The sequence below is a fragment of the Fusarium solani genome (genome assembly GCF_023522795.1).
Source record: "Fusarium solani strain SB1 chromosome Unknown bctg00000016, whole genome shotgun sequence".
NCBI lineage: Eukaryota > Fungi > Ascomycota > Sordariomycetes > Hypocreales > Nectriaceae > Fusarium > Fusarium solani.
The window spans coordinates 440,500-467,771 of record NW_027072142.1 but is presented as its reverse complement, the minus strand read 5'-3'; the positions used below and the strand labels follow the sequence as shown (position 1 = coordinate 467,771).

The 27,272-nt window shown below is 52.0% G+C and overlaps 10 protein-coding genes across 10 annotated transcripts; 2 read left to right on the top strand and 8 right to left on the bottom strand.

Annotated features, from left to right (window-relative positions):
- MRS44_018506 (uncharacterized protein) lies at positions 1 to 1,611 on the bottom strand (the record flags this gene model as incomplete). The annotated part of the gene is made up of 3 exons (XM_065615985.1): positions 1 to 1,275; positions 1,362 to 1,541; positions 1,594 to 1,611. 3 exons carry the CDS (start codon positions 1,609 to 1,611, stop codon positions 1 to 3), a joined length of 1,473 nt encoding a protein of 490 aa, XP_065472057.1.
- Positions 1,612 to 2,431: 820 nt separating this feature from the next.
- Positions 2,432 to 5,004, bottom strand: MRS44_018505 (uncharacterized protein; the record flags this gene model as incomplete). Its single annotated transcript, XM_065615984.1, has 10 exons — positions 2,432 to 2,829; positions 2,897 to 3,211; positions 3,285 to 3,445; positions 3,572 to 3,696; positions 3,760 to 3,860; positions 3,960 to 3,985; positions 4,037 to 4,126; positions 4,193 to 4,478; positions 4,543 to 4,615; positions 4,711 to 5,004. 10 exons carry the CDS (start codon positions 5,002 to 5,004, stop codon positions 2,432 to 2,434), a joined length of 1,869 nt encoding a protein of 622 aa, XP_065472056.1.
- A 1,629-nt stretch (positions 5,005 to 6,633) lies between these two features.
- MRS44_018504 (uncharacterized protein) lies at positions 6,634 to 7,739 on the bottom strand (the record flags this gene model as incomplete). The annotated part of the gene is made up of 4 exons (XM_065615983.1): positions 6,634 to 6,788; positions 6,845 to 7,169; positions 7,236 to 7,349; positions 7,563 to 7,739. 4 exons carry the CDS (start codon positions 7,737 to 7,739, stop codon positions 6,634 to 6,636), a joined length of 771 nt encoding a protein of 256 aa, XP_065472055.1.
- A 1,839-nt stretch (positions 7,740 to 9,578) lies between these two features.
- Positions 9,579 to 13,916, top strand: MRS44_018503 (uncharacterized protein; the record flags this gene model as incomplete). Its single annotated transcript, XM_065615982.1, has 3 exons — positions 9,579 to 10,360; positions 10,416 to 11,313; positions 11,370 to 13,916. 3 exons carry the CDS (start codon positions 9,579 to 9,581, stop codon positions 13,914 to 13,916), a joined length of 4,227 nt encoding a protein of 1,408 aa, XP_065472054.1.
- A 1,103-nt stretch (positions 13,917 to 15,019) lies between these two features.
- On the bottom strand, positions 15,020 to 16,213 carry MRS44_018502 (uncharacterized protein; the record flags this gene model as incomplete). The annotated part of the gene is made up of 2 exons (XM_065615981.1): positions 15,020 to 15,709; positions 15,797 to 16,213. The coding sequence occupies 2 exons, from the start codon at positions 16,211 to 16,213 to the stop codon at positions 15,020 to 15,022; spliced, it is 1,107 nt and encodes a 368-aa protein (XP_065472053.1).
- Positions 16,214 to 16,614: 401 nt separating this feature from the next.
- MRS44_018501 (uncharacterized protein) lies at positions 16,615 to 18,193 on the bottom strand (the record flags this gene model as incomplete). Its single annotated transcript, XM_065615980.1, has 2 exons — positions 16,615 to 17,352; positions 17,411 to 18,193. The coding sequence occupies 2 exons, from the start codon at positions 18,191 to 18,193 to the stop codon at positions 16,615 to 16,617; spliced, it is 1,521 nt and encodes a 506-aa protein (XP_065472052.1).
- Positions 18,194 to 19,199: 1,006 nt separating this feature from the next.
- On the bottom strand, positions 19,200 to 20,422 carry MRS44_018500 (uncharacterized protein; the record flags this gene model as incomplete). The annotated part of the gene is made up of 2 exons (XM_065615979.1): positions 19,200 to 19,898; positions 20,120 to 20,422. The coding sequence occupies 2 exons, from the start codon at positions 20,420 to 20,422 to the stop codon at positions 19,200 to 19,202; spliced, it is 1,002 nt and encodes a 333-aa protein (XP_065472051.1).
- A 191-nt stretch (positions 20,423 to 20,613) lies between these two features.
- Positions 20,614 to 21,751, top strand: MRS44_018499 (uncharacterized protein; the record flags this gene model as incomplete). The annotated part of the gene is made up of 3 exons (XM_065615978.1): positions 20,614 to 20,876; positions 20,927 to 20,975; positions 21,230 to 21,751. 3 exons carry the CDS (start codon positions 20,614 to 20,616, stop codon positions 21,749 to 21,751), a joined length of 834 nt encoding a protein of 277 aa, XP_065472050.1.
- Positions 21,752 to 22,331: 580 nt separating this feature from the next.
- MRS44_018498 (uncharacterized protein) lies at positions 22,332 to 23,573 on the bottom strand (the record flags this gene model as incomplete). Its single annotated transcript, XM_065615977.1, has 2 exons — positions 22,332 to 22,980; positions 23,158 to 23,573. 2 exons carry the CDS (start codon positions 23,571 to 23,573, stop codon positions 22,332 to 22,334), a joined length of 1,065 nt encoding a protein of 354 aa, XP_065472049.1.
- A 713-nt stretch (positions 23,574 to 24,286) lies between these two features.
- On the bottom strand, positions 24,287 to 27,088 carry MRS44_018497 (uncharacterized protein; the record flags this gene model as incomplete). Its single annotated transcript, XM_065615976.1, has 3 exons — positions 24,287 to 26,170; positions 26,257 to 26,518; positions 27,075 to 27,088. The coding sequence occupies 3 exons, from the start codon at positions 27,086 to 27,088 to the stop codon at positions 24,287 to 24,289; spliced, it is 2,160 nt and encodes a 719-aa protein (XP_065472048.1).
- Positions 27,089 to 27,272: the final 184 nt, after the last annotated feature.

Here is a 27,272-nt window from a genome sequence, read left to right as displayed (position 1 = left end):
TCACGCAAAGGCTGTCGCCTTTCTCACCAACGTCTTGCTAAACACCCAAATGGGAATCACGAGGAGGTACGACCCCCACAGTATGCCCGCCATGGTGGAGAACTGATTCGCCGGGCCCATCCTCCGTAACCAGTCCACAGCACCATACGACACAGCAAACCCGATGCTGTTCTTCGTCACGTTGGCCAGGGCGCCGATATGTGCGGCCCGCGTCGGCAGACAGTCGACAGCATACGTGAGCAGTACGTTGGCCGAGCTCGTAAGTCCAAGACATAGCATGCCCCAGCCCACACATACCACAATGTAATTGCCCGGGTCTCGTAGCGCAAAACCCATGACTACGCAGCCAGCAGGGCTGAGCAAGGCACCAGGCAACAGGGCCGGGAGACGGGTCGCTGGGTTGGTCACACCGTTGGACCGTCGGGTTGCGCGGTTGAAGAGCAGGTCGGCGAGGGCACCGCCGATAGGGAGGCCAATGGTAATACCAACCAGTGGCCCGGCGTTGAGTAGACCGATGGACAACGGGCCCCAGAGGAAAGGTGGCTGGGCGTAGATGATAGAGATGAGGATGGAAGTAATGGCAGTCCAGCCGATGGTCAGGCCGAATATGACAACAGTGACGAGGACTTGGGGCAGGACGATGAGCTCAAAGGGCTGGAAGAAGGAGATGAGGGAGGCTTTCCAGTTCAGTTCGACGAAGTGCAGGGAGAAGGATCGCCGCACATATTCCATCTTCAGCGTCGGTTGTTCAGCCGACGATGAGGTATGCGCGGTGCTTGTGGTGTTCTCGACCATGCTCTCCTCAGCTTTACACTCCGTCTGCCTTGTTTCCGCCTCTTCTCTCTGCCCCACCAAGACCGTCCCTCCGCTGAGGCCCGTGCCTTCGTGCGTCGTCTCCGGGAGCATGATGATGCTGAACACGAGATTGACAGCCACGGCAATGGACATGACCCTCTGGAACCATCTCCATTCTCCCAAGCCTTGGGCTACGGCACCCGAAATGATGGGACCGAGCGCTGCTCCAATGGCAAGGAACCCGACGTAGGCCACCATGGCCCTGGCTAGCTGGCGTTTCGGGAATGTCTCGGTGACGATGGTCGGGGCGAGAGCCTCGATCAGGCCGCCGGCCATTCCACCTAGGATGCGGGCGCTCCGAAGGGATTGGTAGGACTGCGCCTCACCGCTCCAGATGTTGGCGCCGAGGAAGACGACGAGAGAGACGATGATTGTGTAGCGCTTGCCAATCAGGAAGGCCAAGGGGAGAGCAATGAGGTTCTGGGTGACGTCGGTGTTAGTGCGAATGGAGAGAGAATGATGGAGGATTGTCGTCGCCCATGCAACATGTGGAATGTTTCACGTACCGAGAGACCCAAAGTAAGCAAGACGTACGTGCCGAGCTGCGATGCTTCATTCTCGGTGCAGTGAAATTCCTGCATAATGAGCCCGAAGAGGGACGATATGCCTGCAGCAAAGACATTTCCGAGCATATTGTAGAAGCTAACGTTGAGGAGGATTAGGAGGCGCCAACAGAGTGGCCACGACTGCGAGTTTCAGTATGTGGGCTTGACGGAACTCGAGCTTTAGTTTACATACCCAAGGAGACAAAGCCATAATGAAGAGACCGATATGACTTTACGATATTCAAGCAGTCAGCAGGCGGATTATATAGTCTTGTGTCGATCTTCTCGGTTTATGCAGTGATCAAGTCTGAACCGCGAATGTCGGCCGATATATTTATGGTGATTGCTGCGAGACGATGCAGTGGTAAGCATCGTTTCTAACAGAGTCAGGTCACGCCCTTTTAACACCGTCGCCTTGGTTAGTCTTACACCTGGAGTCGAGGGTACAAGATTTCTCTCGAGGGTTACACGACCCCAACCAACCGCCATGTCGCCTACCATCAACCATTCCAGAGGAATAGCGCCGGAGGAACCAGTGCAGAGATGCCCCGCGTTGGGGATGGTCTAAGCGCTAGTTAATCCGGGGCCATGGTGATCATGAATGACACGACACGTCCACAACGCTCCGGCCCCGCAAACTTGTCGCACGCTAAATGGACGGTGTGGGTGATCGAACATGAATCTTAGCGAGAAGTCCATATTTTCCCAAGAGCCAGGAAGCCGTCGCCCACGCTGCTGTGAGTATCGACGGATCAAGCAAATCTTCCCCGACATGAGAATCCTTCCTAATATTGACCACATGAGGAATGAAGTGGCTGCGAGTTCCCGACTATTTGTGCCCTCCAGAGGATCCTTGGTCTCACAAATGCTTAGACATGGGCAAACTGCTCAATGATAAAGATACTGAGCTTATGCGTGCAATGCCATGCTCTAATTTTCCATGGTGTATTCGCCCAATTATATCTACCTGGGTCTCCTTGTAGCATTCCGCTCTATCAAATCTCTACACATGGTTCCGCTGTAACCCCAGCTTAGAGCTTGGCCTTCTCTTCCACCAACGGCAGATGAAGATAGTGCTCATACTCCTTCAGGCACTCCGGGTTTGTTGCCGTGCCGCCGACCCTGACCTTCTCCCCGCACACTATATCTCTGACGAGATTCTCGATCTTCTTCCCGTTCGACGTATATGGGATGTCTCGAACTTGAAACATATATGCTGGAATATGCCGCCCACTCAAGTCCTTCCTGATGGCCTTTGCGATATCTGCACGCAGGGACTCCTCTAGCCGGGTATTGTCCCTTATCTTGAGGAAGAGGAGCACGCGCTCGTCGTTGTCCTTGGGCCGGCGCTGCCCAACAGCAATGCAATCCTCGACTTGGGGGAACTTGTAAACGACGTTGTAGAGATCGGCCGTGCCGAATCGGACACCTGGAAATACCCATCATGGTCAGTCTACACTCTGCTCGAAGGATTTGTTCGGCATCGGATGCCATACCTCCCGGGTTCAGCACTCCATCACTCCGACCGTGGATGACATAACTCTGAGTCTTAAGATCCTTGGAGATGAAGTCGCCGTGACACCAGATGCCAGGGAAGACATCAAAATAAGCCTTGCGATATTTCTCGTGGCCTCCTTCACCCCAAAATGTGACGGGCATGCTAAAGAACGGCTTCGTGATGACGAGGTCTCCTTTCTGGCCTGAATTCTCAATATTCCTGCCGTCCTGGTCCCAGATCTCGACCTGCATGCCGAGAGTCGGAGCGGCGAGCTGGGATCCGTGAAGAGGAACGATGAGGTTGCCTCCGACGACTGCGTGCCCGCAGGCAATGATCAGCAGGTGCCACCACTAGGAACCTCGGCGATAATAGGAGGCTATGCTTACTGCCTGCAGCAAGATCCGTCCCCCCTGAACTGCTTTGAAGGGCGACTTGCTTAGGGAACACGGCGTAGAACCAGTCGCTCGTCTCCGTTGGAAGGGGTGCCCCGGACACAACTGCTACCTGGAGACTCTGGAGCGGAGGCAATGCGCCAGGAAGACTGTGCCTAAGCGCCGTGAGGAATTTTGGGCTTGTACCCCAGTGGGTGACACTTCACAACGGCATATCAGCGATCTATTGGTGACTCGCGAAGGGAACAAAGAGGCTTAGAGGATGACTCTGTTAGACGTACCCCTGCTGTTCGAGAAGTTGGACTTGGAATGCCGGCGACGGATGGAGCGGACTGCCATCATACAGGACGATTCTGGACCCAAGGCTTAGAGCAGCGACCAGCATGTTCCACATCATCCAGCCAATCTGTCCAAGTTGTTAGTCAGACTAAGCCTATTAGCAGGGAAAAGGACTGGCTCGTCCACTGACAGTGGTATACTGATAGTAGGTCGAGTCTTCTCCTAGCTCGGCACCAAGAATCAGGTCCTTTTTCTGCTGAAGGAGGACAGCCCCTCCAGCATGGCAGATACCTGCATATACTGTCAGTAGTTGCCGTTCAACATGTCACTGACTCTGTCTCTTTATAGCCATTCAAGCCATAGAATCAACGAGTGCCATAAGCAGCCTACATTTCGGCGGCCCGGTGGTGCCGGAGCTAGAAAAAAATGAGCTCAATCTGTACGGTCAAGAACGCCGATAGACGTACGAGTAAAGGATGTAGATGGGATGGTCAAATGGAAGTTGGGTGAACTCCAGTGGTAGGAGGTCAACGTTGAGGAAGTCATTCAGGTGGAGGCTGTATGGTGTCTAATGTCAGTCGAGGCTCTTCGTCTGGATCAAGGAGCTGCGAATGCACACTTACACGCCTGTATCATCCCAGGCCGGCCCTGTCATGACTACAACACGCTCTAGCTGCTTTACCCGTTTCTTTAGCTCTCCAACGGCCATCTTGAGCTTTTCTCGTTGGTCCTGCGTCTTTCCCCCGTACAGAACTGTGGATTCGAGAAATAGGACTTTGGGTTGGATTTGAGAGTATCTCTCAACGATGCCTTTAGCTCCCATGTCCGGGGCGGTGGACGAGAAGATGGCCCCGACAGAGCCTGCTGCAAGTAGAATGAGGAGCGATTCGATCGAATTTGTCGCCACGGCTGCACAATTCGAGGTCAACTTCAGCTTGAACTACTAGCATGTGACGATCGTTGCCAAACTTACTCGCCACGCGATCCCCTTGCTTAACTCCCGCTTGTCTCAAGGCACTGGTGTACAGGGCGACTTGCTGCCGGAGCTCCATCCACGTTAGATGGCGCCATCGCGTTCCCCCTCGCGACACGCCGACACAGCGACCGCGTCCGGGTGGGCGGCTAACCCTTTGATCAGTACGTTCTCTGTGTAGTTAAGCCGGGCATCCGGAAACCATCGCGGCCGCGGCCACATAGATTCGATGCCAACAGCGACGGCTGTCGGGGGTTTGGTGTAGACCAGGCCGCAAAAGGTCCAGATCTCGCGGCAGAAGGACTCAAGCTCGTCAACGGACCACTTGTGGAGCTGGGTGTAGTTGGTCAAGTTCAGGCCGTACTTGCGGTTGATAGATCTTCGGAATGCATCTAGACGCGTCAGGTGAGGGCTGGGGTGCATCCATGGACCCTTTGGTGCTACTGCTGATGATGCCGGCATGGGTGCTGCGTAGGGGTTTCGGCGGTGGCTTGAGGAGGTTGATGAGGAATGAGATATCCTGAATAATCCAGATGGGGTGAATACAACCGGCGTACTTTTCACGATCAACAACCATACGCTGTTTTATAGACGACGCAAGATCAAATCGAGGTTGCCTCTATATGCACAAAGCTTGGTTGCAATTTTCTTTCCGGCGTAAACTGGATGTTGGCCCGGAACGGCTATACCGAGGTAGAAGTGTCTGACCTGTGAAGGCAGGCTACTGTCCAGAGTAGCGGCCCCGTGATTCGCCATTGGCTCATGAGATAATAGAACGCGCAGAGGCAGTTCGTGAATTCCCTACAGGGGAAATCACTCCGCGGAGGAACCGTGCGGGATATTTTACGGAGAGAACGGGTCCTGGGTGGAGCAAGGCCTAATCTGGGGTTTCCGTTGATTAAGCATTTCCCCACTTCCTATCCCCTGAGAGAGGCGAGACCAACCAGCGGATGAGGAAGAATGTGTGGCTTTGGGTGATCACGACCAATCGGTAGGATCGAAAACAGATTAGCGTCTTTGGCAATCTCCTCAGTGCCAAGGAGACTGCAACCTGGTACCAAAAGCATGGTCGGCCCAATTGAATTTCGCAAAAGCCAAGATTGGCTTCCACCTATTCTTATAGCTGTAAAGGCACCCGCACTTATCAATATTACATATCACGACTTTAATATACGAGCTCATTAAGTAAGATCCTCGGTACTCACCTCGTACTCATGTTATGATAGGGTGGTGTGGGGCCGGGTACGCAGTGCAGCCTCCGTGGCACTGAGGAGATTGGCTGCCGCAGTGGAGGTCGAAGCCAGTGGAGTGGTGACTTTCGTAGATAACTGACTCCAGTCTACCGTACTTCGCGATTGTGTTCTTCACAAGCGGGAACCAGCCATGAATAGGCTCTGGGTCTTCGCATTGGGCTCTGTTGTAGTCACACTTACGAAAGAATCGCGTCCGGAGCGCTGGTTGTCGCCCGACGAACTCAGAGGCCCAGCGCGTCCCGACCTTGGCCACATTGCGGTCCGCGAGTAGCCGGTTGGCCATATCTTCCACTTCACAAAGCCGGGGAGGAAATGAACGCGAATCCAGGTCGATGATGTATTGGAAAATTGTCTTTTCTCAAGCTCCGTTAATTTGCGCGAATTGGGCGGGCAGTCGCGTCGGGGAGTCGTGCCTAGGCGTCGGCGACCCAATGTCGCGTAACTGCCTGAAGCAGATCTTGGCAGCGGCTCGGGCGCAGTTGGTTCTTGTTTAATAGCCTGAACGGCCAGGAACAATTGGCGTTCTTTGCTTGGACTCTCCCTTGTTTTGGTGGAGAAAAGTGCGTTGGAAGAAAAATAATCCCGTGGTCGCGGTTTTAGGTGTCTCACTCGCTGGACTCGGTACACGTCTGCGTTATGTATAATAAAAAAACTAAGATGTTAAAGCACCAAGGCTCCATTAACTTCAAAGCCTCACAACAACTACAATTTGATCCATCTCGTAATTAGTTATTTCGACCTGATTGTATATATAGGAAGATACGAGTAAACGTAGGAACCCCTTATGCATTGGGTCGGGAGCGCATAGCGCAAGAAGCGACTGCCATATTACCAACGCTTACTCGAAGTTTATCGTATTGGTCAAAGTGCCGACCTTTTGCATCTCAACTTCTACAACATCGCCATGTTGCAGGAATTGCTTGGGCTTGAGGAATGCGCCTACTCCCGCTGCTGTGCCTGTCATGACTGCCGTGCCCGCTGGAATCGTGGTTCCTATACAAATAAGCATCTTTCCCTAGTGGTCACGGATATCTTGAGGATGATCCCACCTTGGCTCATATGGCTAAGAATGATCTCCGGGGAAAATATCATATCCTTTTGCATATCCGCTTTTTGTCGGATCTCGCCGTTAACCCGTGTGAGGACGTAAGTAGAGGTATTGTCGGCAAAAACATCCGGACTAATCAATGTCGGGCCAATAGGCGCAAACTTGTCAAAGGCCTTAGCGAAGAAAAATTGACCTCCAGAGTTTTTGGGAAGCTGGAATAAGCGACAAGATAGGTCATTCCCAATGGTGTAACCCAGGATATAGTTCTTAGCATCTTTTGGCGACACATCTCGGCACTCTTTCGAGGTGACGAACACCAATTCTCCCTATAACTCGAAAAGGGTGGTCAATTATTGAGTTACCGTGATGGGAGGCTTAGCTCCATTACTAACTTCGTAGTCGAGGAGACTCTTAGCGCACAAGTCATTGACCGGAATTCTTTCAAAAGGGTGTGCGATAGATGCAACTGGCTTCGTCCATAATGGAGGATACGACGGAATTGGGAGCTGTTCGTTTTCCAAGTGTGTCAGATACTGCGAGGACATCAAGTCAGGGGAATTCCTACTTCTGCTTCCGCAGCATGGCTGCGATAATTGAGGCCCACACAATATATTGGAATACCTTCTCGCGGAAGAGGGGCCAGTAGCTGTTGGTGCAGGTTAGAACGTCTCGCCTTTGGGCTCTGACGTTCGAGAGGCAAGGACTGTTGGGAGACATACCCGCCGTAAAGTCACGGTTTTCTCCTCGCCCTTGTTGGTGAGGTCATCGAACGACTTGAATGCACCCAGCTTTGTTCCTGGAGAAGGCAACCCATCAGAATCGAGCCCGAGATCGGCAAAGTAAGGCTTATCGTCCTCTTCACATTCGAAGCGGATCAGACGGGAGAAGGACGACATTTTTGCAGGTAGGAAAGGTTGAGGGATTCACATAAAATCATTGATAGGGGTAATTGCAGTGACGGTGGAAAGTATCATTTAAGATCTCACACCCAAATGTATTCAACCGCCCTCTTGCCAAGTCTCAGGAACCGATTGTGGAAACGATACCGAGGTCCGCGTTGAGCGTCCATACACACATACTGGGGGCGGGGGTCTAGAACCGGAGGAACTTGATCGGAGTATCTCTTCATGCAACCAACCCGATCCCTTCAATGGGCACAAGAACGTATGGGGAAGCTCGAGGATCGGCATGGGTACGTACTTTTCTCTTTTTACAGGCATCGCAAGCCCTTTTTTTGTACCATGGCGGAGAATGAGCTGAATCAGAGATGACATGTAGACATGAAGAGAGCGAAAAGCTCCAGCGGTCTCGTTGCGTGGTATCCAGTCTCGGTTATGTCACAACAGCCAAGAAGGGTCTCAGGGGGAGACGGACAGGCCTATAGCCGCAACAGTTGATGTTTTCGGAGGCGACGGATGAGATAGCTACGTATGTGTCAGTTCGCAGGCAGAATCGGTAAGTCGGCGCAAATTTTCCTCAAACTCCGATCGCGAAGACTTTCAATTTCCAAAACGAGTTTCAAGACGATGAAGGGCTCAACTGGGAATGGTGACGCGGAATTGTCATGTTTCCAACTTCCGCTGACTCAGCGGTTGTCCAACAAGAAAAGTCCCGCTCAAGCCCCGGTTTTCCTGAATGAATGAAATGTTATTACGCCCGGGAGGACTAACCTCATAGGGCCAGGTGCGTTGGGCTGTGTACAGCTCTACGTTTTTGGTTCGCGTCTCCCAGAAGCCCCATATTCTTCCTCATCCGATGGTTGGTCCGGTTTTCCTGTGGAAGGAGCAACCCTCTCGTCTTTGAAAGAACCGACCTCAAACTGCCGCTTAGTCAGCGGGGGTGAGTCCTCAAATCGTAACCCGCTGTGGTTCTTCAGGCATCTCCTTTCGCATCTCAATCAACTCAGTGAATCGGACCCGATCTGGCCGGGGATACGGCGCCGACTTTGCGGCAATTTGACAGATCTCGGCATCTGAATTGTCATCCCGGGATTCGCTCCTTACAAACACCGACTTTACGCAAGCCCCACATGGCAGTTCCTCCGTGCCCGGGCCGCCGGCGAATCTGACCTCGAGAAATACCCCGGAGCTCGTCGGCTTTTTGCTCTTATCTTGGCTTCCGATCTCCGGCAGGGTGGCGATCAATTCAATCATACTCACTCCTCGGGCGGACAAAAGATTACTATGTGCACCGTGCGAGTGTGCACGTGCCATGTAACAGACCGCGCCACCCCTGATGCAACTCAATCGATGGCTAGATTGAATTGATCGCCACCCTGATCTCCGGTCTCCGTTCTCCACCCTCTCCACACGCACATGCTTATTGCGAGCAAAATGGAGAAAATGTTGATGGCGAGAACGTGTATTTCATGCTTGAATCGGATTCCCCGGGTCCCGTTTTGTTCTGCCGTCGCCTCTTCATGTGGTTGCTTTTTATCCATTCAACTTATACCTTAGCCAATGACTAAGCGGCGCCAGCTTTTTGAGAGTGCGAGGAGATAGCTCCAACAGCCCAATGGGTCTTGGTCCAGGGCATCTCATTGATATTAAACCCTCGCCTTCGCTTCTCCTTGCTTTCACTTGTTTTCAGAAAAGAACTTTGACATTGTCATCCTTTCACCCTTTTTGATATTTGGCCATCTTTCTTTTAAAGGCAGGTTTGTCGATTATTTCAGGAGTGGTTGCGGCTAGTATCCTTAGCCACGCGGACAAAGGTCCATCATCCAGACATCCACCATGGACTCGGACAGTAGCGACACCCAGAGGGTCTACGACCCGACTCCTACGAACGGTCTTGAGCACGATGATTCCGACTGGGCGCTGAAGCCCAATATCGCCGCTTTCAAGCAACGCGCCAAAACGTCAGGCTTCCCTGACCGAGAGCTTGGTGTGACCTGGCAAAACCTGAACGTCGAAGTCATCGCAGCCGATGCGGCTGTCCACGAAAACGTTGTCTCCCAGTTCAACATCCCAAAACTCATCCAAGAGTCCCGGCACAAACCCCCTCTGAAGGCCATCATCGATAACAGCCATGGTTGCGTCAAGCCTGGAGAGATGCTACTCGTCCTCGGTCGACCCGGCTCTGGATGCACGACGCTCCTCAACATTATTGCCAATAAGCGACGAGGATACGCCACTGTCTCTGGCGATGTTCACTATGGATCCATGTCTGCTGAGGAGGCCCAGAACTACAGGGGCCAGATCGTGATGAACACGGAAGAGGAATTGTTCTTTCCATCCCTTACTGTTGGACAAACCATGGACTTCGCAACCCGACTCAAGGTGCCCTTTCATCTCCCTGACGGCGTGACCTCCAGCGAAGAGATGAGGATTGAGACACGAGACTTCCTGCTTCAATCTATGGGCATCGAGCACACCCATGACACCAAGGTTGGCAATGCTTTCATTCGAGGTGTTTCAGGCGGTGAACGAAAGCGGGTCTCAATCATTGAGACCTTGACTACGCGAGGTTCGGTTTTCTGCTGGGACAACTCCACCCGTGGTCTGGATGCTAGCACGTGAGTATTTTCACGACAAATAACGTTTTGCATATAATTTCTGACCTCGATCCAGAGCGCTGGAGTGGGCCAAGGCCGTTCGAGCTCTGACAGATGTGCTTGGCCTTGCCTCCATCGTCACACTTTACCAGGCTGGCAACGGCATCTATGATTTGTTCGACAAAGTCCTCGTCCTTGATGAGGGAAAGGAGGTTTACTATGGTTCCATGAAGGAGGCCAGGCCTTTCATGGAGAGTATGGGATTCATTTACCAGCATGGTGCTAACGTGGCCGACTACTTGACCGGTGTCACCGTCCCCAGTGAACGAGACGTTCACCCCGACTACGAAAACCGGTTCCCACGAAACGGCGATATGCTTCGAGCCGAGTACGAAAAGTCCCCGATCTACGAGCGCATGATAGCGGAATATGACTATCCGACCACCGATCTTGCCAAAGAGAGAACGAGGCTGTTCAAAGAGGGCGTTCGGCAAGAAAAGGGCAAGAAATTACGGGACAACAGTCCCATGACGGTTGGCTTCGTCCAACAGGTCAAGGCTTGCGTCGCACGCCAATACCAGATTCTGCTTGGAGACAAGGCCACTTTCATCATCAAGCAGGTGTCCACCATTATCCAAGCCCTGATTGCCGGCTCTCTGTTCTACAACGCTCCAGATACCTCCGCCGGCCTGTTCCTCAAGTCTGGTGCCTGTTTCTTTGCTATCCTCTTTAACTCTCTCCTCTCCATGTCCGAAGTTACCGACTCCTTTACCGGTCGTCCCGTGCTTCTCAAGCACAAGGCGTTCGCCTTCTTTCATCCTGCGGCATTTTGCATCGCACAGGTTACGGCTGATATCCCCGTCATACTGTTTCAAGTCTCGACTTTCTCCTTGATCCTTTACTTCATGGTTGGCCTGACCTCAACAGCTGGGGCTTTCTTCACCTTCTGGGCTATCCTGGTTGCTATTACTATGGTAAGTTCCCGACAAATAGAAATTTCAGGGTCCTAGGCTGACTGATTCTCTTTCAGTGCATAACTGCTCTATTCAGGGCTGTTGGGGCTGGCTTTAGTACCTTTGATGGCGCTTCCAAGGTCTCCGGTTTCCTCATCTCGGCGACCACCATCTACTCCGGCTACATGATTCAGAAGCCTCAGATGCATCCCTGGTTTGTGTGGTTCTTCTGGATCAACCCCATGGCTTACGGCTTTGATGCGCTTTTATCGAACGAGTTCCACAACAAGATTATTCCATGTGTTGGACCAAACCTGGTCCCTAGTGGGCCTAGCTTTACAAGCGAGGAGCACCAGGCTTGTGCCGGCGTGGGTGGAGCACGGCCTGGTCAGTCTTTCGTGACTGGTGACGACTACTTGGCCTCTCTGTCGTACAGTCATTCTCATCTGTGGAGGAACTTTGGTATTGTCTGGGCGTGGTGGGCTCTTTTTGTTGCTCTTACTGTTGTGGCTACCTCACAGTGGCACTCATCGTCTGAGGATGGCCCTAGCTTGGTCATTCCTCGAGAGAATGCTCACATTACGGCTGCTCTCCGCCAAGCCGATGAAGAGGGACAGGTTGGAGAAAAGGAGAAGGCCATTAGCAGCCGCGACGACGGTGTCATTGCCGGCGATGATGCGGCCAGCAACTCAGAACAAGAGGATCTCGTTCGCAACACCTCGGTTTTCACCTGGAAGAATCTTACCTACACTGTCAAGACGCCATCTGGAGATCGTACCCTGCTGGATAATGTCCAGGGCTGGGTCAAGCCTGGCATGCTGGGCGCCCTGATGGGAGCCTCTGGAGCTGGAAAGACTACTCTCTTGGATGTTTTGGCACAACGGAAGACCGAAGGTACCATCCACGGTTCGATTATGGTGGATGGTCGTCCCTTGCCAGTATCTTTCCAACGATCCGCCGGTTACTGTGAGCAACTGGATGTCCACGAACCTTTCGCGACCGTCCGTGAGGCCCTCGAGTTCTCTGCCCTCCTGCGACAAAGCCGCGACACGCCTCGGGCAGCGAAGCTGAAATACGTGGATACTATCATTGACCTCTTGGAGCTTCATGACCTTGCAGATACTCTCATTGGAGAAGTCGGCGCCGGCCTGAGCGTCGAGCAGCGCAAGCGTGTCACAATTGGTGTCGAACTGGTATCCAAGCCTAGTATTCTCATCTTCCTAGACGAGCCCACTTCAGGTCTGGATGGCCAGTCGGCTTACAACACAGTCAGATTCTTGCGCAAGCTCGCTGGCATTGGTCAGGCTGTTCTTGTCACCATTCATCAACCTTCGGCCCAGCTCTTTGCCCAGTTCGACACGCTGCTTCTACTGGCCAAGGGTGGCAAGACCGTTTACTTTGGAGATATTGGTGAACAAGCCAAGACAATCAAGGAGTACTTTGGTCGCTATGGTGCCCCTTGCCCCGATGAGGTGAACCCTGCTGAACACATGATCGATGTTGTCTCTGGGCATCTGTCTCAGGGCAAGGATTGGAACCAGGTCTGGCTTGCGTCTCCCGAACATGACGCTGTCACGAAGGAACTCGATCAAATCATCTCCGACGCTGCGGCCAAGCCTCCTGGTACTGTCGATGACGGCCACGAGTTTGCGACGAGCATGTGGGAGCAGATCAGGCTTGTGACACAGCGCATGAATCTGTCTCTGTACCGCAACACCGACTACGTCAACAACAAGATTATTCTGCACATCTTATCGGCTTTATTCAACGGATTTACATTCTGGAATATTGGCGGCTCGGTCGGAGAGCTTCAGCTCAAGCTATTTACGATTTTCAACTTCATCTTTGTTGCACCCGGTGTCATGGCGCAGCTCCAGCCTCTGTTCATTCACCGCCGCGACATCTTCGAGACGCGAGAGAAGAAGTCAAAGATGTACTCGTGGGTTGCTTTCGTGACGGGCCTTATTGTCTCGGAAATTCCCTACCTGATGCTCTGTGCCGTGTTCTACTTCGTCTGCTGGTACTACACTGTCGGCTTCCCGAACAACGCTGAGCGCGCTGGAGGAACTTTCTTCGTCATGCTCATGTACGAGTTTATCTACACGGGTATTGGCCAGTTCGTCGCCGCCTACGCCCCCAACGAGGTCTTTGCATCTCTGGTTAACCCTCTCCTCATTGGTATTCTCGTGTCTTTCTGCGGTGTGTTGGTGCCATACCAACAAATCCAGGAGTTTTGGCGGTACTGGATCTACTGGGCGAACCCTTTCAACTACCTTATGGGGAGCATGCTGGTCTTCGACATCTGGGGCACCGACATCAACTGTGACGACAAGGAGTTTGCGCGCTTTGATCCGCCCAACGGAACGACTTGCGGCGACTATCTGTCAGACTACCTTGAGCAGGGCATGGGCATGATCAGCAACCTCGTCAACCCTGACGCGACGTCTGGGTGCAAGGTCTGCTCTTACACCAAGGGCGAGGATTACCTGCGCACCCTGAACTTAAAGGAGTATTCTTATGGTTGGCGTGATGCCGGCCTTGTGGTTGTCTTTGCCGTTAGTTCGTACACTTTTGTTTACGTGCTGATGAAGCTCCGCACCAAGACTTCTAAGAAGGCGGAGTAAATAACAAACTTGGATCTTGGCTAATACCACTGAATAGATTGTTAGCGATTGAAAGTTATAGACTAGACATTATAGACTGGATTAGGTAATAGAGGTTTATTGTGTTCACCTTTGTCTCGATAAGACGTACCTTTCCCTGGTAATCATGGCGCCACTGTGGCTTGATGAAACGTGACTTTTCGAGGAGGGTTTTCTTTTCTGCAATGGTTGACTAGATGATGCTTCGTCCTGTGTGTCAAGTATTCTCCAACACAGCGTTGATGGTAGAGGAAGCCTGTTATTTCACCTGGGAGGCAAAGCAGCGCAGAACCCCGATAACTGGACACCGAATATCAGTGCTGTCAGAGAGACGGTGAAGTTTGCGCTCGCAACAGGCCGACTTCAAACGGAAGCAAGATAGCGTGAGAGTGAATCAAACAAGGGGTTAACAGAATGGTTAAGACTACAGTAACGGCAGCCTTGACTAACTCTCAGCATCTAACCTCGTGCCACCACTAATACCAGGATGCGCTTCAGCCGCCGAAGGTAGGGCACTGAACACTTGGGGGAATCGGTCACCGAGTTGCCTGCTACTAACGGCACGAGTTCTCGCGTATCAGCCACAGGAACCACCCGCACGCCTAGAGAACGACCCCTAGCCTTAAGACCTGGCCGTCCTTGAAAGGACCCCTCAATATCGCGACAAGACCTAGCTAATCTCCGGGTTCAGCGATACCGTGCCCAGCAACATTTCTTAAAGATCGAGCGAGTCAACACACAGATTGAAGAAAACATCAGCCCACTTCCGAGAAAAACTAGGTCTAGGTATAAAAGCGAGGATGGGCGGGGAGGTGGTTAAGGTCTTATTCGAGTAGTCTCGCGACGTCCAAGTGGCCTCTTTCGGTGGCACAGTGTAGCGGCGTCCGCCTATCACGTCCCTTAGCATTCTTGTCGGCGCCCGCCTCGATGAGCAGCTTTATCACGCCCAAGCAGCCGGTATCGGCCGCACCATGCAGCGGCATCTCCCTCTATCATCACGGCTGTTTGGATCCGCTTTGCCCGTAGCAAGTAATAATCGAACAATGTCCGTTTCACCCTTTTGTACAGATTTTAAGAGTAGCTTTTTAGTAGACCAGGAATCGCGCCCAAGATTTGGGATTTGGTTTGGGTTCTCCAAGAAGCTCTGACAAAGTCTCCGGAATGGGGTTGACGGGACCATGCTCCGCAAGCGCCAGGACTAGATCGTTACTTCCGTTGACAAGTGCTGCAAAGAACGGGTTTTCATATCGCTCCTTGGTCGCTTCTAGGGGGAAGACCTGAAGAAGTGATTCAGGGAGACTTAGAGATCCAGCAATATCGGCACAAATGTACCTTAGGCAACATTCTTTCAGTTGTTGATGACTTTGCCCTTGAAACCAGTTCCTTATCTTCGGCCAGATCTCCCGAAGGCCGTTGTCCTTGAGAAGGAAATCCCGCATCGACTTGTGGATGAACTGGACAACTGGAGACGTCGACTTAGTGGTTTCAGCTAGTCCTTTGGAGGAATCTAGTATGAACCTCTGAATGGTGACAAGGGTAGTGAGCTCCTGATCCCAGGGCCCCAATGATTCGGGGTCTGTCCCGGCGAGAACTGCAAAGTACAGTCCTTCTGGCCTCAAGGGCCTTTCTGCAAAAAGGACCCATTGAATGCATAGGACCAACTCGTCTCTGTCCCGAGCATCTCGAGTAAGTATATCCCGGAAGAGATCATGCAAGCCAGCAGGAATTTCTCGAAGTCGTTTGCGTAAAGCGTGTAGGCGTCCGCGGTCATGTTCCTTAATAAGGATGTCTACAACTAGGACAACCCACATAAAGACACCTGACGCCTTGGCCTGCAGTTCAGCTCAGATCTCCGCCGTGACTTTTCTGCGTCCGATCTTGAGCTCGCTGTCGACATAGTTCGGCAATGACTTGATCGTGGCCTTCCTGGCCCTCCAAGACCATCTCTCTTCCGTGACCGATGGCAATGTGAGGATAGTGTCAGCTGAGAAGCAGACTTGAAACCGGATATTGGAGGCCATGGCCAGCTCGCCAATATGCTCGAAAAATGACACCATGTCTCGAATCTGGTCTTCGTCGCACTCATCCAGCGCATCGATGAAGTAAACGACATATGACCGGCCAAGAAGTTGTATGGCTTGCCCAAAGAGATCCTTGACTAATTCGACAGTCCACTCCATCCGGCCATCTCGCGGCCACATAGTCAGGCGAAGTGAGTCGAATATGGCCTCAGGGCCGGGAACGCCTTCTAGGAGCTGGAAGAGGAGGGACCGATACATGCCAATGTGGATTTCTCCAGCTTCTCGCCACGTGCATTGAAAAGAATGAGAGGATGACGCTGTCCTTCATCGTCCTTCGAGCTTGAGCCAGGGCAAATTTCATTAGTGTCGATTTTCCTGTCCCTGGCTTTCCCTTGACCCAGAGGAACCCGTGATGTTTGGGAATCTCGCTAGGGTCAACCAGTCGAGATATTTCCTCTCATCCTTCCCGGCGATACCCAATAAGAGTCAGATTGCCCGCTTCGTCTGTAGCTTTAATGAGACTTATTTTGATAAGTGTCTGTAACTGCACAGTAACTACCATTATATTCGCTATATCCAATTACTCCCTTCTCACTGCAAATACATTCGGCTTTCGGCGATTTATTACCATTTAGTACTCGGATCCACACCCCTCCACATTACCGTCTGCCCAACTTCTTCACCCGGAAAAAGTAGTACAAGACAATCGCCACGATGATATTGAAGCCGATGTAAGCCCAGAAGACCCCGTAGTTGCGCCATCGCTCACTCCAGTAGATCTGGGAGGCTGCAAGGTATTGGTCGGCGGTGCTAACTGAGCAATACTTGCATTGTTCCCTCGCGTTAGGGTTCTGCAGCGTTCCGGGGGCTTCTTGGAGGAATGGTTCAAGATATTCACCGCAATTTGAACCGCTGGGTGGGTTAAATTCTGACGTCTCTGTCTCCGAACAGGTGATCTGTCGACCATGAAGCGCCGTCGATACGATGCCACCGATCCAGTACGTGAAGGGTGAAACGCGGTACATAAAAATCCAGAATCCCGGAAGAGCAGTTGGAGTCTGGAGTACACCACTGAAAATAGTGCTCATCAGAGAAAGCAGTATAACGATACTGGCTGCCGTCTGCGCATCCGGCATAACGGCAATAGTCATATGTGCAAAGGAACTGGCGTAGATAAAAAGCTGGATGACAAAGAGAAGGATCAGTCCCTGCCGGGCAGAGCTTTGGATGCCCATAACTGGGTAGTAGAAGCAGGCGTAAATGAGAACCCCGGTAATGATCTGATAGGGAATTTCCACGATGATATTGGCAATGATGAATGCCTTCCACGAGTACGCCTTGCTTGGGCGTTCTCGGACTTCGTACAGCGATCGTTGCGTGATGAAAAGCGGTTGAATCTATAAATCATATTAGGACATCTTTTGAGCACCACCAGTTTTGTTTGTTAACACTTACCTGCTGTACGAGAGTTGAGAAGATTGTCGTTAGAAGGAATACAGCGAAGATGACCTCCTGCACTCCGGCCTGTGTGTCATTGGCGTCAAAGAACGAGAATCCAATGAACAAACCAGCCGCGATACCTAGAAGGAATTTGGCAAAGATGTAACTGGGAATCCTCCAATACTGCTGGAAAACTCGATAAGTAACTTCTTGAAGTTGATACCCAAACGGCATCGCGAACTCGGCCTGGGAGGTAGGGTCGTCTTCTCCTGCCACCTTTTCAGTCTGTTTCTCGGCATGGATTCTATCAATCTCGATTTCGACGGCCGCCCGTTCTTCACTTTCCTTCCAGACGGTGTGCCAGTCTTTGCCCTCGCCGTTGGATCCGCTATTGCCAATTTCCAGAAGATACTCGGCCGGGTTTTCTTCCTCGCCGCACTTTCGGGCTCCCTTCGACTCGAAATAGTCTAACATGGTGTGCGAGTTGACTCCGATATTTCCAAAGTATACAGTCTTGCCACCTTTGGCCAGGAAGAGTAGACGATCGAATTCCTGAAAGAGAATCGCACTTGGCTGATGGACGGTACACAACACAGCCTGTCCAGAGTTGGCCAGCTTTCGCAGGAACGAGCAGATGGCCCAAGAACTCTGTGAATCAAGACCACTGGTGGGTTCATCGAGGAAAAGAAGCAGCTTTGGCTTTGCGGCCAGTTCAACTCCAATGGTCAGGAGTTTTCGCTGCTCGACATTGAGACCCTCGCCTGGAACACCGACGACGGCGTCTGCGTACTCCTCCATGTTGAGCATTTTGATTGGGAATTGATATACGGGCATGACATTTTGGCTACACGGGCATGACTCTTACACGGGCATGACTTTTGTAACATCTGATTGGATAGGACCCTCTTTTGTTAGCACATCTCGGTTCTGCCGACAGCTCTAATTTGTACCTCCAGTTTTCAACCCCTAGTGGCTGACGGGCGCTCTCCATCTGATAATGAGCTATCCATTGCTAGCCTCCCAGCCTTTGACGATAAGAACCTTCATCATGTCCCAATCTGAGCCTTTTCATAGCTTAGAGAGCAATTGAAGACGCCGAACCCGAAGGCCTAGCCCGAGCGATCAATCACATCATCGAAAACGACAGCGACAGACCCGACCAGCCAGGTTCAGCCCGCCACTGCTTACGGATAGACCACAGTCAGCTTCTCTGCGAAGTGGAAGAACTACAGGGATAAGTGCCAGCGGACGGAGGACGCAACCAAGCATCTGGAGGCGAAGGGTTCAGTGGGAGATGGTAGAGAGCGACGAGGAGGTTCTTTCTTGTATAACAGTTAGGAAGTAGAGGTGTAGATAGCTGCCTTCGAGGGCGTAATAGAGTTGGCCTTGTTCCGGATGGAAAGCCAGACCTTATTTTGACGCCTGTGCAAGACTTGTTCAAGGGGGCTGGCCCGACTGAAAGGGAGATTTTGTTAGCGAAGCTGGCTTCACCGCCTTTGCGGGGATGTATCTATGGGTCGACGGAAATCTAGCGAATCAGATGTTACAAAAGTCATGCCCGTGTAAGAGTCATGCCCGTGTAGCCAAAATGTCATGCCCGTATATCAATTCCCCACCAAAAAAACGCTGTATCGGCTGTGCTCGTGCGTGGTCAGTTGACGGCTTCTTCCTCCAGCGAGGACTTCTTTCATCGCCCTTGAACACAGTTGTCAAGGATAACACGAGGCTATTGTCTTTCCACGCGATTTGGTTGACCTAGGGAAGAAGCAGACAAATTAGCAGACATTCTTTCTATAAGCTCATCTTAGATTCCTACTAGATTATCAGAAGTCGGGATAACCTTGACTTCATTGAATTGATAGCCCACTTTGCCTGATGACATATCCCGTGCTTTATCGGCTTTGAGCTCCTCGTGGATGCCGCAGTTAGGGCGGGCTGTGCCTGTAGCACCGTGGCCATGAGAGCGGAGGCTGCGGAAGAGGTCTGCCAACGAGAAGAGGTTATCCACAAAGACGTGATATGTCTTCTTTGGTAGTAGATTACATAGGGTAATAACGATACTCTGGGTTGAGTTCAGAGGGATGACCTTGTCGCTGTTGGCCTCTGTAGCGGCCTTCTTTCCTATGCCTCTGCCCCTGCCTCTGCCCTGGCCCCGGCCCCGGCCTCGCGTTGACCTCTCTTTTGGTGGCTCAATTCCAACAGCGCCGTATTGAGCACCCTTAAGGTGCCATAGCCACCGCATGAAGAAGCCTTTTTGAGCGATAACCCAGATCTTGAAGCCTAGGGGAGTGGGCTTGCCCTTGACAACGGCTGTCTCATTTGAGCGACCTCTGTAGCGGACCATACACTCATCTACAGCGAGATGAGTGCCTGGCTCGAAGAGCTCGGTCGATACGGCTTGTATAAGGTCAGACCACTCATCAGCGGCTTGGAACATCTTCGGAATAGCGGCAGTCTCGGCGATCTTCGTATGGTCAAAGGGGCGGTGGTAACGATGAGGGAGCTGAAACGTCTTCAAGGTCATGAACTTGATAATCGAGTGAAGGGGGCGTTGTTCTCCTGGCTTTGGGCCTTCCAATGGCTCTCAAACGATCTTTCCTCATGAACCCCTATATAAATCAGCACGCCGAGTCATGTATATACTTCTGTGGCGGAGATCCCCTCTTTGGGCCAAGATCGTATCCTGGAGGAGCGTGTAATTGGGTGATTCCAGCTATCAATTACGCCTCTCTCGAGCAAGCTAGCAACCCAGCTGTTGCTGTAATTGACCCATTTCTCAACGATCCAAATAGGCACAAAAAGCTGGAAAAGCTCTAATGGGGCCTGGGACAGTGGATTGACGTGAAGATCGCGTTGTTCAATGTTGAAAGGCTCGAAGCTATCGCCACGGCTCTTATCGGCCGGAAAGGCCGGCGCCCGGGTAAGGTCATTAGACCTAATGCGGTAGCTATGATCGTCTCTAATAAAGCTCCTATCATCGTAGGCATTGGCTACTTGTATCTCGTTGAGAATCAAGGGGGAAGTCATGATTATTCTCAAAATAATTTGTATGATGTTTTGCTAGTAAATGCTTCTGAGGGCATCTTCAGGTACCCCGCTTGTATTGCGTCATTACAGGGCCAAGTGGGGCGAGGTACGGAGCGAAGTCTTAAGGCAGCTGATGAGACTTGCTCTACGGCTTGGTGTGCATGTCAGGTTGCCCAACCATCGGCTTAAATATGGTTCTGATCAACCCAATCGAATTCGAAGTGATGCGATCATCGATGCGAATGATGCGACAAGTGTTTCTCGGTTTCCCGTGTGATTGGACACATTGCAGCCATTTTTGGCCTGAAGTTGCAGGCAAGGCGGGTACTCGAAATCCCTTTCGCAGTGGTGGCAACTGCCAGAATCTTCGGCCGCTCTCTGGTGGTTTCTCGCAACCACCAGCAGGGAACTCGAGACCATTTGCCAGTGCAAACGTCATCATTATGACAAATACGTCAATATATGTTTGTTCCGCGTGATCCCGCCTGTACTGGGCTTATTCAGCGCCATTCTAGAAACACGATTGGCAGGTTTCATGAACCTTCGCGAAGATGTAGGAACCCTCGACTCGATCTTCCTTCCATCAACCGAGTGAGTATAAAGCAAACGCTTCACATCCTCTGTCAACCCAGATTCTTCTCATCATTAGAACAGAAACCTAAAGTATCTAGCACTCAAGCCTACCCTCAACCACACACGCACAATGGCTTTCTTCCCGCGAAGCCTCTATGACTCCGACGCCTCTTTCGCTCCCCCTCTTCCGTCTCCCTTGACGACTTCGACAACTTCGACAACTACTCTCGTCAGGGAATGAGCGCCCGTCGCACTAGTGTGCCGAGCTGGCAGCCCAAGTTCGACATCCGCGAGACCGGGGAAGCATATGAGCTCCATGGCGAGCTCCCTGGTATCAACAAGGAGAATGTCCACATCGAGTTCACCGAGCCCCAGACTATGCTCATCCGCGGCAAGACTAAGCGCACCTATACTACCGGTACTCCCCCTACAGGCCTCATCGAGGGCACTACCACGAGCGGTGCTATTACCGAGGCTGGCGAGGGGGCCAAGAAGGCCAGTGAGGAGGTACACAAGTCCGTCCCACACGAGACCGGCACTGAAGCTACTGAGAAGGAAAAGCCTAAGGCCAAGGAGCCCGTCGACAAGGCCAAGTACTGGCTCAGCGAGCGCAGCGTCGGCGAGTTCTCTCGTAGCTTCAATTTCCCTACTCCGGTCGACCAGGAATCTGTGACCGCAAGCTTTAAGGACGGCATCCTCAACATTGTGGTCCCCAAGGCCAAGAAGCAAGAGTCAAGACGCATTGCTATTAGTTAAGTGATCAACGACAGCTTCCGAATTATGACAGCTTTGCGCCGTTTCCTAGCCTTCTTATGATCAAGTCTGTTAACACCTCTGTTTTCTGGCATGGGATTGGTCTTTGCTGAGATTGTTTATTGTATGAAATATTGATGGCTTGCCTTGATTTCCTGGAATGGTGCTTGCGCTCTTTTGTACAATAGCAGAATAATAATCAACGACATCAACCAAATGAATCAAGTGACCTTGTCATTATGAATTATAGTGCCCGTTAATCAAAGCGCTCGGCTGCCATGACGAAACGGTTTGGTCGGCAGTCCGAAGCATTTGGCATTGGCATCGAGCGCTCATACCTAGGGTTAGGATAGGGTTAGTATTAAATATCTAAGCTAGTCTGCCCAGAGGGTTTCTTCTAGCTAAAGGTATAGCTTATAAACTGCAGCGCTGCTGTCAGATCAATCAAATCAGATCAGGACCCAAATCTGATCTGAACTGATAGTTTACCCTCTATATCTGATCTGATTGATTGATTGATAGATATTTGATATATTATAAGTCACGTGAAGCTATCCCCGGCTTCGGCACCCTGCCCTTGGCTCTAACTGGCCTTGTTGCTCAAGCATAGCCCCCCTAGAGTAATACGCCCTCCCCTGATCCAGTTCTTCAGTAATTGGACCGACTCAATGCTCGATCCAAGCAGTGAATGCCTCTGCGAGGTGATTGTAAGCTTCGCGAGACTGAATGCTCTCTCACAGTCAGTTGCCATGGCCGGAATAGCAAGGATATCCAACGCAAATTTGCTCAGACGTGGAAAAGCGTTCCTATGATCGATCCACCACTGAATAGGGTCATTCACTTGCTCCGGTTCAAGCCTATAGTATCGTTCAAGCTCACTGCCTGTTGCCGAAAGCTTAGGCTGCCGGCTTTTTACCCACTGCTCAAACCTGCTCTTCTCAGGTTGGGGCGTTGATGACGGCGTGGTGAAAATACTCTCCTCAGATGCATCATCATCGTTTGAGTACCAACGCTCAAAGTAGTTTTTGATACCATCCTTTGCATCCCGAAGCCATTGTAGCTGCTCTGGGGAGGTCCAATTAGCCTCCAGCCACTGGAGACCAAGGTCCGGGTTCAAAATAATAGAGGCCGCGAATAGAGGCGATTGTCCGAGGAGAGTATAGTACTCGTTGAGCTTAATCCAAGCATTATTGATGCTCGCCTTAATGCTTGCACGCTCTTGACCCTCCATACTAGCAATAGTACTCATAGAGCGAGCATCGCCCTGTAGGTAGTCATCCCGAGAATGCGCAGGGAGGGCATCTTCGTTGAACTATGGGCGGGCATGTGGATAAGCCGGAAGAGTTGTTTCGCGATGGCGGCGTAACGGCGTGAGCTCACACCCCTGAAGCCTTGATGGTAGTCGCGACCGGCGTGAGGATCGCTCTCGGGTTTGGCCGACTGCTGGTGACCGCGTAGATGTTGATTTCACACCCATAGCTAGCTCAGGCTCCTCTCCCTGGCTTATCTGCCTTGCTTCCATAGCTATATGAGCGGGTTTCTCATCATAGAGAGCCCGCCAGTCTTCGAGATGTTCCAGAATAAACTCCATCCCCGTCATGACCTCCCAGAGCCGGCCGTGACCCCTGCTTGTACCCCATCCCTGTGTTCTCATCGTCATATTATAGATCGGCTCTAAGATATGACGGACTTCCCTGAGGACCTTCCAGTCATCAGAGGTCAGGATATCAGCTGTAGGAGGCCTTCTTGAGGCATCCGCTTCCAGACCTAGCTCTTGAATGAAGCTATTCAGCTCAGACTGCTTGATCAAGGCGCGTTCGATCATTATATAGGTCGAATTCCATCTCGAGCCCGGCCGCCAACTCGAGCAACGCGTCAATCGTAAACAACTGACGAGGCAAACGGCCAGGGCCATGACCAGCGCCCCTGACTAGGCTCCTATATTGACAGCCCCAAATTCCCTTCTCCAGTAATCCACTGACGATCGTAGACTCTTCGAGTTTAAATATCTTCAGTATCAGAACGAGTATAAAGAATGGGAGCATCAGGAGAAGGAGCTCGACGCTCTAAGCACCCATTTTAATGAGACAGTTGGTGCTAACTACCGTCACCATCTGGATCCGATCAAGTCTCTTAGAGAGTGATACGCTCGACTGAAGGAAGACCTTCAAGAGGATCGAGCCACCGTTCATGTGAGGGCCAAGTCCCAATACGAGAAGGCATTAGTTCCTTGATTTAAATTACTATCCCTAACAAGCTAAACATTAAGCACCCGCAAGATAGACATTAATGTATAGCTCTTGGTAGAATCTATGATACCAATATCTCTTCCATGGCAGAGGGCATCAACCTCTTCTGTATCTGATCTTTTCTTCCTTCATAACCCCTACTTTCAGCTATGTCTGCACAAGTAGCTGCCTCATTACCAACCAGCCGCCTTTGAAACTCGCTGCCCACCGAAAGAAGTACTTGATCTATGTATGGAAGGGCAACCTGCACACCAGGTCTGAACCAGCTGAGCGGGAAAAGAGTTCAAGATTAGTTGGTGGCCGGAGGGTCCAAGGGGAAACGGTCAAGAAATTTAAAGGTCAGGAGGCCCTGCTTGAAATCAGACACAATGGTCGACAAGGAGCTGCTCGTGTAGACACCAGCACGGAGAGTCGAGATGCCGTTAGAGGTCAGAACGGAGACGGCGGACCCAACGGCTGCGATCGGCTTGCCCCAGTTGAAGCCACTGTTAATGATCTGAGCAGGTCGGTGGAGGGGGTAGAGGGAAGAGGACGAATTCGCCGAAAAGATGGACTCGGCACCCTGGACAACGATGATACCGTCGAAGAAGCTGGCATCGGCAGCCGAGTAGGTGAAGTTAACGCCGGCAATCAGGGTCTCGGCAACGACGTTGGCAAAGACACCGAGCGTGGTGAACTCCTGCGCGAGCTCGGCGGCCTGAGTCATGGAGGCCGTGTCGTGGATGGACGCAAGAATACCGACGCTGAGACCCCTTATGGTTGGCAGAGGGTTGCTGAAGATGGGAACGAGCGACGTGGTGAAGTTTGTGTAGTAAGTCGTGACTTGCGGAGGCACTGTGACACCTTCAAGGACCTGGGCTACACGGACGGCGAGATCGTGGCTGATATAGTTGAGCTGGGTGATGAAGTTCTGCTTGACGATATTGGAGGTGAGGCGAGAAGTCTCGAACCGCAGAGCGTTGACCAGAATCTGCCGCTCCGGCGCAGTGAGAGAGCTCCAGACCATGTTAGGCTGCATGTAGAAGTTGTTGAAAGTGGTGGAGACCGTGCGAGTCAGCATGCCTTGCACGGTGCGGTTCGGTGCTGTGAAGAAACCATCGCCAGTTGTCTGGTTCGCCTCCATCGGGAAGTTGCCGCCCAAAGTGTTAGGTTTATACGCGGCAATGTTGGCGTGGATGTAGCCCTGAGCATACCCGTCACGGTTGTTGTTGTGTGGGATGCCATTCCTCGGGCGGTTGGTTGGCGCTTGGTTGAAGTTGGGGCCGTTGAACCGGTTGAGCTGAGTGTCCATGTAAGAGTAGAGACGGGCCTGGAGAACCGGGTCGTTGCTGAACTCGATGCCGCGAACCACGTTGGAGGGCAAGAAAGACACTTGCTCAGTCTCGGCGAAGTAGTTGAGTGGGTTTTGGTTTAGCGTCATCTTGCCAAGCCAGGTTATGGGCACCATCTCGGGAGGGAGAATCTTGGTATCGTCAAGCAAGTCGAAACCATATGCGAGTTGGTCGTCTTCATCCACAATCTGGACACCCAGCTCCCACTCTGGGTATATGCCAGCCTCAATGGCGTCGTACAAGTCTTGACGGTGCGTGTCCGAGTTCTTGCCCCCCGCTACCTGTGCCTCTTCCCAGAGGTACGAGGCCTTACCCTGCATGGAGCTCCATGTGTATCTGACGAGCTTGCTGGAGCCATCGTCAGTGACAAAGCGGAAGGTATGCACACCCCAACCATCCATGTGGCGGTAAGACCGTGGGATGCCATAGCCGGCCATGGCCAACATGACCAGGTTCAGGGACGACGGAGTCTGCGAGAAAAAATCATAGGCTGTGTCGTGAGCAGTGGCGGCCTGAGGGATGGCGTTGTTTGGCTGAGGTTTGAGGGCGTGAATAAGGTCAGGGAACAGGATGCCGTCGTTAATGAAGAAAACCGGGACGTTAATGCCAACGATATCATAGTTACCCTCGTCGGTATAGAACCGGGTCGCGAACCCGTGAACATCGCGAGCGGTGTCAGTACTACCGCGCTCGCCGATGACGGTAGAGAACCGAACAAATGTCGGGGTGACCTTGCCGGCCACCGAGAGGAAGGAGGCAGCAGTGATGTTAGACCAGTCGGCATAGCTGGTAAAGCTGCCGTAAACTCCGGCACCACGAGCATGGACAACACGCTCAGGGATCTGTTTATATGTTGCGTCAGACTTCGGTCGGTTGACAAGAGACAGACAAACAAGGTAAAAGTTGGGGCAGAAAAGCAAAGTCTTACACGTTCGTGGTCGAAGTGCTGCAGCTTCTGTCGCAAGATGACGTCCTCCAGTGCAGTCGGACCCCGGATGCCCGCCTTCTCGCTTATAGCATCGTCGATTCCAGCACCCCAGTCGGACGTCATATACGTGTTCGTGTTTTCAACCACGAACTGTGAGATGAACTGCTCGTTTCCCTCGGGGGGGCCATCAGCCTGCCGGCTGTGCAGCTCGCCCCCTGAGGAAGGGGCAGCCGCTGCCGCCGCCGGCGGCAGCCAGGGCGGACTTCAGGAAGAGGGCGGCAGGAATTAAGGATCGCATGACTGTCCTAGAAAAATGTTCTTTGCTATGCTTCACGACCAAGAGAGAGTGTGAGCTCTAGCTGTTAAATTTCTCGAGCAAGTTGGGAGGCCATCGGGGCGAGTTTTATACCCTCGTCCCCTCTGACCGACAACAGACTTGTATGGAATGCGATGTGATTAGCATGGCGGGCCAAAGGGTACGTAATGCTCGTCCTGCTAACTCAGAGAAAACATATTATTTGCACTAGTGATCCGTACATATCTCCATCTATTACGGCTATGCTTATTGAAGCTCAAAACCCGCTGCCATTTTTCGGTACTCGCTGCAGTGATCCAGCCCTCACCAGGTCGGCCGGTCAGTCTTTCGCTGGAGGAACGAGATTGTACTTAGTCTCCACTATCAGTAGAAGAGAAGACTCGGGCTCTGTATTTCCGCAACGGCCCGGCTAGCAAGCCAATGGATGATTGCCTGCATGTCATCTGCTTACAGTGCTCCGTGGCTATGGGAAATAAACAAGCTTCACTAGCAAAGCACGAACCCTTCGATGTCCATGATGCCGTACATCCGTGATGCTGTGTCGGCCGGAAGTCCGGAGAACACGACATTTGTGATAACGCCGAGCCGTTGTAAGAGCAGCCCGCGTCATCGCTGGTGCTGGCTGTGCCCACAGTCTAAGCCGCCCCAATGAACTTCGCATAGATCTCGTACCAGCATGGCAAGTTAACTGCATATGGAA